Source organism: Megalobrama amblycephala, linkage group LG8, assembly GCF_018812025.1.
Source record: "Megalobrama amblycephala isolate DHTTF-2021 linkage group LG8, ASM1881202v1, whole genome shotgun sequence".
Taxonomy (NCBI): Eukaryota; Metazoa; Chordata; class Actinopteri; order Cypriniformes; family Xenocyprididae; genus Megalobrama; species Megalobrama amblycephala.
In genome coordinates this window covers 18105704-18117835 of record NC_063051.1, presented here as the reverse complement: position 1 = coordinate 18117835, position 12132 = coordinate 18105704, and the positions used below count along the sequence as shown (strand labels likewise).

General features: G+C 45.1%; 1 protein-coding gene across 1 annotated transcript; it reads left to right on the top strand.

Moving 5' to 3' along the window:
• Window positions 1–8196: 8196 nt before the first annotated feature.
• LOC125274500 (uncharacterized mitochondrial protein AtMg00860-like) lies at window positions 8197–8643 on the top strand. The gene has a single exon (XM_048200942.1). The coding sequence runs from the start codon at window positions 8197–8199 to the stop codon at window positions 8641–8643; it is 447 nt and encodes a 148-aa protein (XP_048056899.1).
• The last annotated feature ends 3489 nt before the right edge of the window (window positions 8644–12132 follow it).

Sequence of the window (12132 nt, the reverse complement as noted above, 5' to 3'; positions counted from 1 at the left end):
AGAACCTCTCTGTTTTCCCTATTTCCTATTTTGTTTGTTTTCTTTACCAGTGAAAAGGTGTTGAAGGCACATAAGCCACATTTCACCACTTCATACATTTATATAAAACATGCATGGCATGTTTTACTACATATTTGCACTGACTGATCTATTTTTAAACAATACCCTTTTAAGAATTATATTCAGAAAATTTCATCATCTGCTGTTTTACGTGAGTTTCACATTAAAGTTGATGTTATTCCAGTTCTTTGAACTGAGAGTTGCTTGTGTGGTTGTTATTGTGACAGCTCAGAGCAGTGAGGTCATTACATAAAAGACAGTGCTGAATCCAGCCTCACACATGTAATGCTATTTTATGATGTCTGAGCTGCAGCTGTTCAAATAATTTCTAAGAAAAACTACATAAAACTAGACAAAGACAAAAATCGCATTACCAATTCCTGGGAAACTGCAATATTTTGCACCCTGGTTCAATGTGGTAATCTCTTTAACATATTATATCACATCAAAATCAATCTATCATTATCTATTTCTGCAAATACCTAGCAACACCCAAGCAATCCACCCAGGACACCCATGCAACTGCATTACATTACCCTAGCAACTGCCTAGAAACCACAGATAACATGCTAGTAACTGCATATCAACAGCCTAGCAACCACCAAGCTACTACTCAGAAAACCCTAACAACCCCATAGCAAAACCCAGCACTCTCCCAGATCGTCCTAGTAAAACCCTAGCAACCATCTAGCAACCACTCAGAACACCCTAGCAACTACTTAGCTACCACCTAGAACACCCTAACAACTGTTTAGCGACACCATAGCAACCATCCAGAACATCTTGTAACATCTTATGTCAAGTTCAGACTGCACGATTTTCAAAGTAGTCGGGTCACTGTTCTTTTCACACTGCATGACTATCTTGACCAGTATTCAGTTGCTGCAGTGTTCACACTGCACGATGGATCGGCAACAGAAGGTTTCACACTGCATGACTTTACAATAGGAAGAATCGCTGACAACTCTGTCTGGCACGCAAACTACGTTTCACAACCAAACACACGCAAGACATGACAAGGAAACAACGCGATATCACGCAATCAAGACCAAGTCTCACGTGAGACTGGCCCTGCGTCTCAATCAGCTCCCTAGCTCCCTAGGTCAATGCAAATTGCCTGTGTGCTAATTTGCAGCGAAAACAACAAAAAGAAAAGAAGAATATGGAGGAGGATATGTTTGGGGAGACGCGAAAAACAACGATTGTGTGTTCTGCAACAACAGTTGGAGGTAAATACATAACTTTTCAATGTGCTGCTGTTGCGGATGGTCAAGCAAATGTTTGTGCTTTGGTTCTGTTTGATAGAATTGTAATGTTTATGTGTACGAAGCCATGCTCGCTGATATTTTGGTCTATAACTCCTCCCCGAACTCCCCACTGCTCTGTATCTTGCTCTCTCATTGGCTGTCGGTCATCGCCGATGTAGTTTTCAGTCAGAACACTTTTCACACAGCAGGATTTTGAATCGCTGAGAGGTCCAGATATTTAGCATGCCAAATATCTCACAAGCGTTGGCGACTCGTCGGCGATTCTCTCAGATCACGTCTTTGCTCATTCACACTGCGTGATTGTCACTCGCGTGAACGAGCGCCGATTTGCCTGTGATTTCGAGCATTTGTCGGCGATTTCTCAAAACCTGTCGGCGAGCCAAAATTGGGGCTAAAATCATGCAGTCTTAACTCGGCTTTAGTGACTGCATAAAACCCCAGCAACTGCCAAGCAACCACACAGAACAAACCAGAAACAACCTGCTTGGGTGTTATTTGTTGTTGTGAAGGAATTGCTAGGCAGTTGCAAGGTTGTATTGAGTGGTTGCTACTCAGGACAACCTCATAATTGCCTAGCAATTCCTTCACAACAACAAAAATAACACCCTAGCAACCACCCAGAACACCCTAACAACTGTTAGCAGTGCTAGGGTGGTTGCTAGGGTGTTCTTTGTGGTTGTGAGGGCATTGCTAGCCCTTTGTTTGGGTGTTCTGGGTGGTTGCTATATGTTTTTTTTTTTTTTTTTGTGGTTGTGAGGGCATTGCTAAACAAAAGCCAAGACACTGAGAGATCTGCACTAGGTAGTCCCGAACCAGAGAAAATGCAGAATTACATATGGCTATTATGCCCTTTGGGCTATAAATGTCACAGCGCAGGCTTTGGGTCGGGGGATGTCCACACTACTGGTCCAGGAGCGCCACTACTCATGGCTCATGTGAGTTGCAGAAAAAGTGCTCTTCTCTCCCATCTCCCTTTTTGGTGACACAGTTGAGGACTTTGCACAGCAGTTCTCGACAGTAAAGAAGCAGACGGAGGCGATCAAACATATCTTGCCTCGGTGCAAGTCAGCTTCTACCTCTGGACCCCAGAGGCAGCAAGCCCTGCTTGTTTGCCGTTGAGGGCCGCACCCTGCGAAGGCTGCTCTGACCCCACCACTGCCTGGACTGGCAGCCAGACCTAAACAATGGTCATCTCGCAGGAGGGTGGCACTGTCAGCTCATCAACAGGCTATTAAGAACCCTTGTAAGGCTTCAAAGCGGACCTGAGATGTGCAACCCAGGGAAGGAGGAGAGGCTGCTGACCTGTTCGCCCCAGGACTAGGGATGAGCCACTCTCCCACTAGAGGGACGAAATGGGAGCAATATTTTCTATCGGCCAGACAGCATCATATGGACGGCTCCTTGACTGTCATCAGCCTCTTCCACAGCAGACCCCCATGACAAGGTAAGTGCTTCAGCACTCAACACACCATAAATGTAAATGCAAGGTATCCCTGTGTGGTGAGCCTTGTTCCACAACACCATGGAAACACCTGCCTCTGGTATGTGGTTCCTTTGGTGCCACTGGTATGGAGTTTGGATGCATGGTTAGCACTTGCACACTCAGTAACTAATCTAACTAATCTAAGGCTAATCAGGACAATCCGGTTTGGACATGATAGAGCCTGTCCCTCCAGCCTAGATGAGGAAAGGGTTTTACAGCTCTTATTTTATTGTACCCAAGAGGGGTGGGGGGCTCAGACCGATTCTGTATCTTCGAGTTCTGAATCGAGCGCTTTACAGGCTACCATTCAAGATGTTCACTCTGAAATAGAGGTCTTCGCAGGTCTTAAAAATGTACCCGACCCGAATCGACCCTAATCACTTTTTACCCAAACGTGATGTGCATTTTTTTTTTTTAAAGAAAAACCCGACCCAAGACAGACCCGATAAAATAAAACCAAAAATCCGACCTGACCTGAAAGCATTTATTTTCAAATCTGTCTGGACCCGAACGTAAATGGCACTGACGTGTACACAGCCAGCAGCCCCTCAGTCAGTCAGGAAAAATCTTGGTGTCCTTTGGCCACTGCACCATTACTTTCATTTATTTATTTACTTATTTATTACTTTATATTATTGCCTGCCCAATGGATACAAGTTATTTCTGAGTTTGGCTTTCAATAGTGACCAGTGGATTGGAAAAATAAATGTGACAGCATGATAAAAATTAAATTGATAGCCTAATAAATCATGGATTCGCTAGTGTTGTCTGCAACGCTATTTACCTCATCTCTGGCGAAGGCCTTCTGCACACAAAAAAGAAAAGCCCTGCATGAATACGCAGTGTAATGAAGCAAGTGGCTTTTTTCTGATGGATCTCATAGCTATAATTTATAACTATCAAAGCTATAAATATTTCTGTGTGCGAGGTTACAAACATTTGTTCCTTTTCTACGTGCGTTCCTCCAAAAAGTACTTACACGTAAGTACACGTTGAAGTCCTGAAATGTCACTCACTCATCACTGTAATTTGCGTCTTATAACTTTTGTCATAATGTTATTTACCTGACTATAAGATGATTGAAGTTTATTTTTCTAAATATTCAAGGTAATTATCTAAATAATTAAATATTAAGGGATAAAGATGACAAATGGAAGGAACTGGGATGAATTTAGAAGTTAGACGTTAGAAGTTATAGCAAAAAGAACTATGATATCATAGCAAAAAGAACTATGAAATCACTTTCCCAACCTTTGTTTTATTATTCTTAAAAGTAATCTAAAATCCATGCCGACAGCGCTCATTGAAATGGTAAGCAAAAATGTGAAGCAACTGTATCTAAATGTGGAAGCAACCTGTGTGTAGAGACCATTGCACGTAGAAGTGCAGATTCAGATAGAACTTAGAAAAAGGGAGATAATGAGATTGACATTGAATTGTCAGTTCAGACCTCTGGTTTTTGGATTCAAGTGAACCTATGAAGACTTCTACTCTAAATCACATGCTAACATGTGTGAGATCCCAGGATTGGTTCACGGCGATAAACCTGAAGGGCACATACTTTCATGTCTCAGTCCTTCCTCGGCACAGGGCGTTTCTATGGTTGCCTTCAAAGGGCGGGCGTACCAGTACAAGATCCTTCCCTTCGGGCTGTCCCTGTCTCCTTGGTCCTTTACCAAAGTCACAGTGGCCACCCTTGCCCAATTGAGGGAAGTGAACATTCACACCCTCTCGATGACTGGCTAATTCTAGCTCACTCTCGAGAGTAAGAGGAAGAGGAAATTATCCTTGAGCACCTAGCCAAATTGTGACTTCAGGTCAACTAGGAGTAGAGCAAGCTCTCCTCTGTGCAGAGCATCTCTTTTCTCAGAGTGGAGTTAGACTCGGGTTGCAAAGACAGCACATCTTTCAGAAGATCATGCCCGTGCAGTACTGAACTGCTTGAATTTGTTCAAGTACAAAACAGCAGTCCCTCTCAAACACTTCTAATGTCTACTGGGCATTATGGTATCCTCAGCCACAGTAATGCCACTCGGGTTAATGCATATGGGGCTGCTTCAGCACTGGCTTCATGCCCAAGTCCCGAGATGGGAATGGTGCCGCGGCACACGTCGTGTGACTATCACACTGGGGTGTCGCCACACATTTAGCCCTTGGAAGGACCTTTGGTTTCTATGGGCAGGAGTTCCCTTAGAATAAGTTTCCAGATGCATTGCACAACAGATGCGTCCAAGACAGGCTGGGGTGCCGTATGCAATGGGCATGCAGCTGCAGGGTTCTGGATAGGCCCCAACTGCACTGGCCTCAAGTTGTTGGACATGCTTCTATCCCTGAGGAGGTTTTGACCCTTGATTCAGGACAAGCATGTGTTGATCAAGACAGACCACACAGTCACAGTGGCATATAGCAAACACCAAACACCAGCATGTCATAACTCGCCCACCATCTCCTCTTCTGGAGTCAGCAGAAACTGAAGTTTCACTCACATTCTGGGCATCCTCAATCACGCAGCAGACTCGCTCTCATAACAGGGTACAATCCGGGGAGAGTGAAGACTCCATCCCCACCTAGTCCAGGTGATTTGGATTGATTCAGCCAGGTACACGTAGACCTGTTTGCTTCCAAAAAATCCCCCCCCCCCCCCTTGGCATAGACGCACTGGCACACAGCTGGCCTTTCTTTCTCAGGGGCAGGGCACCATCTGGTCAGGGCACCCACGCCCAGACCTCTGAAACCTCCATGTGTGATCCCTGGATGGGATGAGGAATTCAGAGGGCTATCACCAATGGTGACAGACACAATCACTCAGGCTAAAAGCCCCCTCAACGAGGGAGCTATATGCTTTGAAGTGGTGCTTATTTGTTGCTTGGTGTTCTTCCCAAGGAAAAGACTCACTGAGATGTGGAACTGTGTCAGTGCTTTCCTACCTCCAAGAGGGCCTGGAGAGGCACTTACATGGCTGTATGCAAATTTCACACGCTAATTCCTATTGGTTTTTTCTGAATACATCAGAGGTGATTGGGCCTCCCAGGAGCGACCCCTAGTGTCAGTATTTCAACACAACGTCTCCATTCTCGCCATCAGAGAACGAGGGTTACAATATTTAAATTGTTATGAACATTATTGTTTTGATGTACTACCACGTGATGAGGCCAAGCTCTATATTATATTATATTACTGGATTTTATTTATTTATTGATTTAGGTTGATGCTACCTCCTTGAAATGAGTTTTTGCATGGTGGGATGTCGGCAAATGCCTAGCCCTCACAAATATTCTGTAAGACAGCATGGACTTAAAACCTTCAAACTTAAAGCTTTTTATATAAACTTCCAACTTTCTGGCCAGGCTTTCTCGAACCAGTATTTTTATAGTTAAACACAACTGCTGTAATCTGTTATGCCTGGTTTTTCGATAAACACCAAAAAATTTGGACATTTTAATAAGAAATTACCCAGTCAATTACACTCAGTGCTTTTTTTTGGCCACACGTGTGCCTTTTTACTACTCACCCCATGGAATCATTTTCTTTTTGAGCGAATGGAGAATAAAGACTATTCATGCTGTATGTGGGAATGCTACAGATGAATAACAGCTCTCACTTCAGCTGACGGCCATCATGAGTCCATTGTGACTGTTAGAATCCTGAGCAGAAGGTCCAGGTGTCACATCCAAGGCAACTCAACAATTCAAAGTTTTTCCTGTATCTTTAGCACACAACTTATTATATCAATTTGGGTTAGTTATTGCCAGCAAAATGACCACATTATCCATTATCATTTAAACTTCTCTCTTCCAGGGAGAAATGATGCTAGAATTAGCTCTAATGTTGTCTGGAAATGGAGCTGAACAGGAAATAGAGTGTGTGAAAGGGCTTGCAGTGGCTAAATGGGAGAGCACATAAAAAAGCAGGAAATTAGGTAAAGCTCATTAAAAGAGAATGTTGCAGCTGGAAGATAAGCAGACTGTGACTTCTCTATTAGACAGCTCGTTACCTGGAGTTATCGAGCAGCAAAGACCAACCATATTGCATGCAGCTATAGTCTAAAGTAGAAGATAGATTAGTGTCCACAGAGACTTTGAAACAGAGAAACTGTTAAAGCTTCTGGACATCTTCCTGTGGAGGGTGCAAATGACATTCAGCATATCATATTATTTTACCACTACTTCATCAAGATTTTTTTTTGTCACCATGAAGCATTACTTCTGACCTGTGAAACTTTAAAATGCTATTTGCTGATTTATATTTGAAGCTATAACCACTGTGATAACAGTAATATTGACAAATCCCCCATTTGTCAGGCAGCTAACCGTTACTAATCAGAATAGAAAGCTTTTTCATCAAAACAGGCACATTGATTTTTCATCAGAACTATTTTTGTCCTCCTTTCCCCATGCAAGTCCCATCCAGCATTACAGTTATAATTAGTGTCTTGTTTCCAATCATCCATCAAACTACATTAGCTAGTATATTAGTCCTGATTCTGCCAGTGGAAAGAAATTCTTAATTCAGTGTTCACTGAACATTATGCAACATTGAGTTCTCAAGCAAACTGGTCTTAAATCCTGCCAAACGGTTTCTCCTACTTCTTAAATACTGAAAAAAAAAAAAAAACACATTTTAGTTCCTATCCATTAGAAACCATATATTAACAATAGGAAGGCACAATGTATTGGTACTATTTTTAAATTCGGTTCTATATTTATACAAGCAAACCTTAAATATAATAATCATTTTTCAAACTGTACATTACACTATTGTCCTGCCTGACTTCACAATAACTAAATGAACATCAAAATTGAATGAACATCAGAAATTGAAATTGTCATTCAGTTGTCTCTTCACAACTAACATACATGTATATTCCATAAATATCTTTGACAAAGAATGTTTTCTGTTTATGTGCAACACATTGCTACAATTATTATTATATTTTGTGTATATACAAATGTGCATATTCTTTTTCTGTGTACTACAGTATTGACTTTTCCCAGAAATGTTTTACCTACTGTTGAATAGCATTCAGCTAGACAAAACTGACAGTCAGAGTCAAAGTATATAACAAACATTTCCAGCATTGACTGACATCATGAAAATCATCTAAACAAAACTTTGACCATGGTGGCTCAATGTCACACCACAGAAGAGGAGACTCAGAATTCACAGTGCAAAAGGTTAGCTTGTATTGAAAGTTGTGTAGAAAGTCTGCAGGTTGAGTGAGCCACAGGAGAAGAAGATGGTGGTGGTGGTGATGATGATGATGATGATGATGATGATGATGACTGATGATGATGATGATGATGATACAAACACAGTCCAGGAAGAGAAGTCAGGTGTCAGAGCAACTTGGCATAGATGAGACCAAACAGTGAGTATGGTTGGACCATGGCCGACCACCACCAGCACGTTACGCAGGTCATACAAAAACTGAAAGAGTATCTATACCTCAAATTGGAAAAATGCGACTTCCATAAGTCCACCATCTCATTCCTAGGATATGTCATCAGTGAGCAAGGGATTGAAATGGACCAGGGGAAGGTGAAAGCCATCCAGAACTGGCCAATTCCAACCACCGTTAAAGAACTTCAGAAATTCCTTGCCCTTGCCAACTTCTATCGTCGATTTATTGCCAACTACAGCAAGATTTCCTCTCCTCTCACATCACTGCTAAAGGACCGGCCCAAGTCTCTATCCTGGGATCCATATACTACAGAAGCCTTCCAAAGTCTCAAGAATGCCTTTTGCACTGCCCCAATCTTAGTCCATCCTGACCCCAAACTACCCTTCATTGTCGAAATGGATGCTTCAACCACAGGAGTGGGGCAGTGCTAACACAATGGCAGGGGAGTGTGCCTAAACTCCATCCATGTGCCTTTTTCTCCAAGAAACTGTCCCCAGCGGAGCAGAACTATGATATTGGCAATTGTGAACTGTTGGCCATTAAATTAGCTCTCAAAGAATGGAAACACTGGCTGGAGAGAGCTAAACATCCATTCGAGGTGATAATAGACAACCGAAATCTGGAATATCTTTGTGAAGCTCAACGACTCAACCCGAGACAAGCACGATGGGCTCTATTCTTCACACGGTTCAACTTCAAGGTACCTTACTGACCCGGTTCAAGAAACTTCAAGGCAGATGCCCTGTCAAGAGTCTACTCACCTGAAGTTGTCACGGGAAATCACAGAAACAGGCAAGGAGATCCAAGTGCAGCTTTTATTTGAGGGTAATCCATAAACAGCGTCGTCCAAGCAAAGATCAAGTCCGTCAAACAGTCCAGAACAAAAACAGGGAACACAAACAAACTCTGTGACTGTAAATTAAACCACCATAACCAGAATAGAACAAACAGACTAAATAGACACTGATTACAAAACTCATAACAGCTGAGTGTAATGACAGGGATAACAAGTCCAGGAGTGAGTTATGGGAAATGTAGTCTGTAACAGTGAAACAAGGTCCGGGGTGGAGTGCCCTCTGGTGGCTAGACAGGGCACTCCAACTGGTGGTCGTGACAGTACCCCCTCTCTACGGAGCGGATCCCAGACGCTCCAACAAGACCCAATAAAAAACAAAAACTCAGGAGGGAGGTGGACCGGAGGAGGACCAGGGGGCGGGATGGTGGGCCAAGACCAGAGTCCCTGGCTGAGGGCCAGGGGGGAGCTGGAGGAACAGACCATGGGGGTTCCATGAAATTCGGGGTCCAGGCTAAATGCCAGGGCGGCGCTGGGGGAATTGACCAGGCAGGTTCCCGCAGGTCTAGAGTCCTGGCTGATCGCCAGGGCGGCACTGGGGGAACTGACCAGGCAGGTTTCAAAGGTTCAACCGGCCTGGGCAGTGGCGGCAGGGCAGAAGGCTTGAATGGCGACGACAAGACAGAAGGCTTGGATGGCGTCGGCGGCGGGGCTGACGGCCTGGGTGGTGGCGGCAGGGCTGGCAGCCTGGGCGGCGGCAGGACGGACCAAGGCTGCTCCATGACCGTATCAGGGAAAGAGGACAGCTCGTTGAGGACCTCCGTGGCCGTATCAGGGAGCTCGGGCTGCTCTGGGACGCCAGCGGGCTCGGGCTGCTCTGGGACGCCAGCGGGCTCGGGCTGCTCTGGGACGCCAGCGGGCTCGGGCTGCTCTGGGACGCCAGTGGGCTCGGGCTGCTCTGGGACGCCAGCGGGCTCGGGCTGCTCTGGGACGCCAGCGGGCTCGGGCTGCTCTGGGACGCCAGCGGGCTCGGGCTGCTCTGGACCGTGGTCACCAGACCTTACGTGCGTTCCCCAAGCACGCAAAACTGCCAAGACATAAAAGACAAAGACCGCTTTCTTGGCAATATCAGGACTCACCGGGGAGGCGTTTAACACTAAAACCTCTGGGGTGGCCTCCGGGCCAACAGCGGGCTCTGGAACGGACTCGCTGGCTGGAGCGGGGACTGGAGTGGACTCGCTGGCTGGAGCGGACTCGCTGGCTGGAGCGGGCCTGGACTGCTCTGGACCGTGGTCACCAGACCCTACGTGCATTCTCCAAGCATGCAAAACTGCCAAGACATAAGAGACAAAGACAGTTTTCTTGGCCATGTCAGGACTCACCGGAAGGGCGTTTGACACCAAAACCTCTGGGGTGACCTCCGGGCCAACAGCGGGCTCTGGAACGGACTCACTGGCTGGAACGGACTCACTGACGGGAGTGGGCTCTAGAGTGGACTCACTGACTGGAGTGGATTCACTGACTGGAGCAGGCTCTGGAGTGGACTCACTGACTGGATCGGACTCCCTGGCTGGAATGGACTCACTGGCTGGAGTGAACTCACTGGCTGGAGCGGGCTCTGGAGTGGACTCACTAGCTGGAGTGGGCTCTGGAGTAGACTCACTGACTGGAGCGGGCTCTGGGAAGGCCTCCGGGCCTTGAGGGATGATCGAAGCCTTCCTCCTCCTCTTCCTCCTTTTACGAAAGTGAGGCGGTAATTCTATACCCTCCTCCTCTGTGGATTCGGGAGCGACCTCGCAGGCTGGAGCGGGCTCTGAAGCAGGTGCTGGAGGTCTCTGTACCACACTGTCCTTGCGAAGGTACAAATAATGGGCGAAATTCCAGAAGGAAAGAGTCTTTACTAGGTCCATTTCCCAGCTCAGCAGAGGGTCATCTAAACACTCATTAAAAGTGTCTCTGAGGACCACATCAGGGTGACGATGTATCTCTGCCCGCGACCAGAACCTCTGAGTGAAGGCTCGTATCTCCATACCTCGCTGCCGAAGTCTAGCCAGATCCTGGAGACTGCCCCGACCTCCCCAGCCACTAGAGACTGGCCGATCCCTCCTGCTGCTGGATCTGTTCATGATGGTGGTTTATGTCACGGGAAATCACAGAAACAGGCAAGGAGATCCAAGTGCAGCTTTTATTTGAGGGTAATCCATAAACAGCGTCGTCCAAGCAAAGATCAAGTCCGTCAAACAGTCCAGAACAAAAACAGGGAACACAAACAAACTCTGTGACTGTAAATTAAACCACCATAACCAGAACAGAACAAACAGACTAAATAGACACTGATTACAGAACTCAAAACAGCTGAGTGTAATGACAGGGATAACAAGTCCAGGAGTGAGTTATGGGAAATGTAGTCTGTAACAGTGAAACAAGGTCCGGGGTGGAGTGCCCTCTGGTGGCTAGACAGGGCACTCCAACTGGTGGTCGTGACAGAAGTATGTTCCACACCTTCAGAACCAATTCTCTCTCCAGCCATCATCACCAATCCCATTCAATGGTCTTTGGATGACCAAATCAACGAAGCCCTTCAAACCAGACCTTCTCCGCAGGGAGATCCTGAGGGGAGATCTTATATACCAACTGCCCTGCGCATTCCCCTCAAATTTGTCAAGCTTTGCCTTTAAGTTTTACAAGCCTTTAAAAATGATGATAGATAAATTTGAAGGACTGTACCAAAATTGATGAATGTGAAAGTGAGTTTAGTCTCAGAATAATGAGCTATAATATAATATCATTGTTGCTGTTTTAATGCAATTATAATTAGGCTGTATGTTAAATGTTACACAAAGGGGATGACTATAAACCCAAAGAACCCAGTGATCCACATTTAGTGCCCGCTTCTAATGTTAGCTTGCAGTAGAGTAAGAAGTCTCAATAGGCCTCCAGGAAGTTATCAAAATGGAAACACATTTCTGTATGAGAGAATATGACTAGAATATAAATAAATAATGTGAATACATTTCATTGTTATTCAGTGCAAATGTGGCAACATTCATTGTTTTATCATTACTCAATATTTTTCCATTAAGAAACCACTATTGGAAATACAGTAATGTAATTCCAATTCTTAATG

Excerpts from the sequence above, each read along its gene's own strand:
- LOC125274500 (XM_048200942.1), top strand. The coding sequence starts at position 8,197 with ATGGCCGACCACCACCAGCACGTTACGCAGGTCATACAAAAACTGAAA.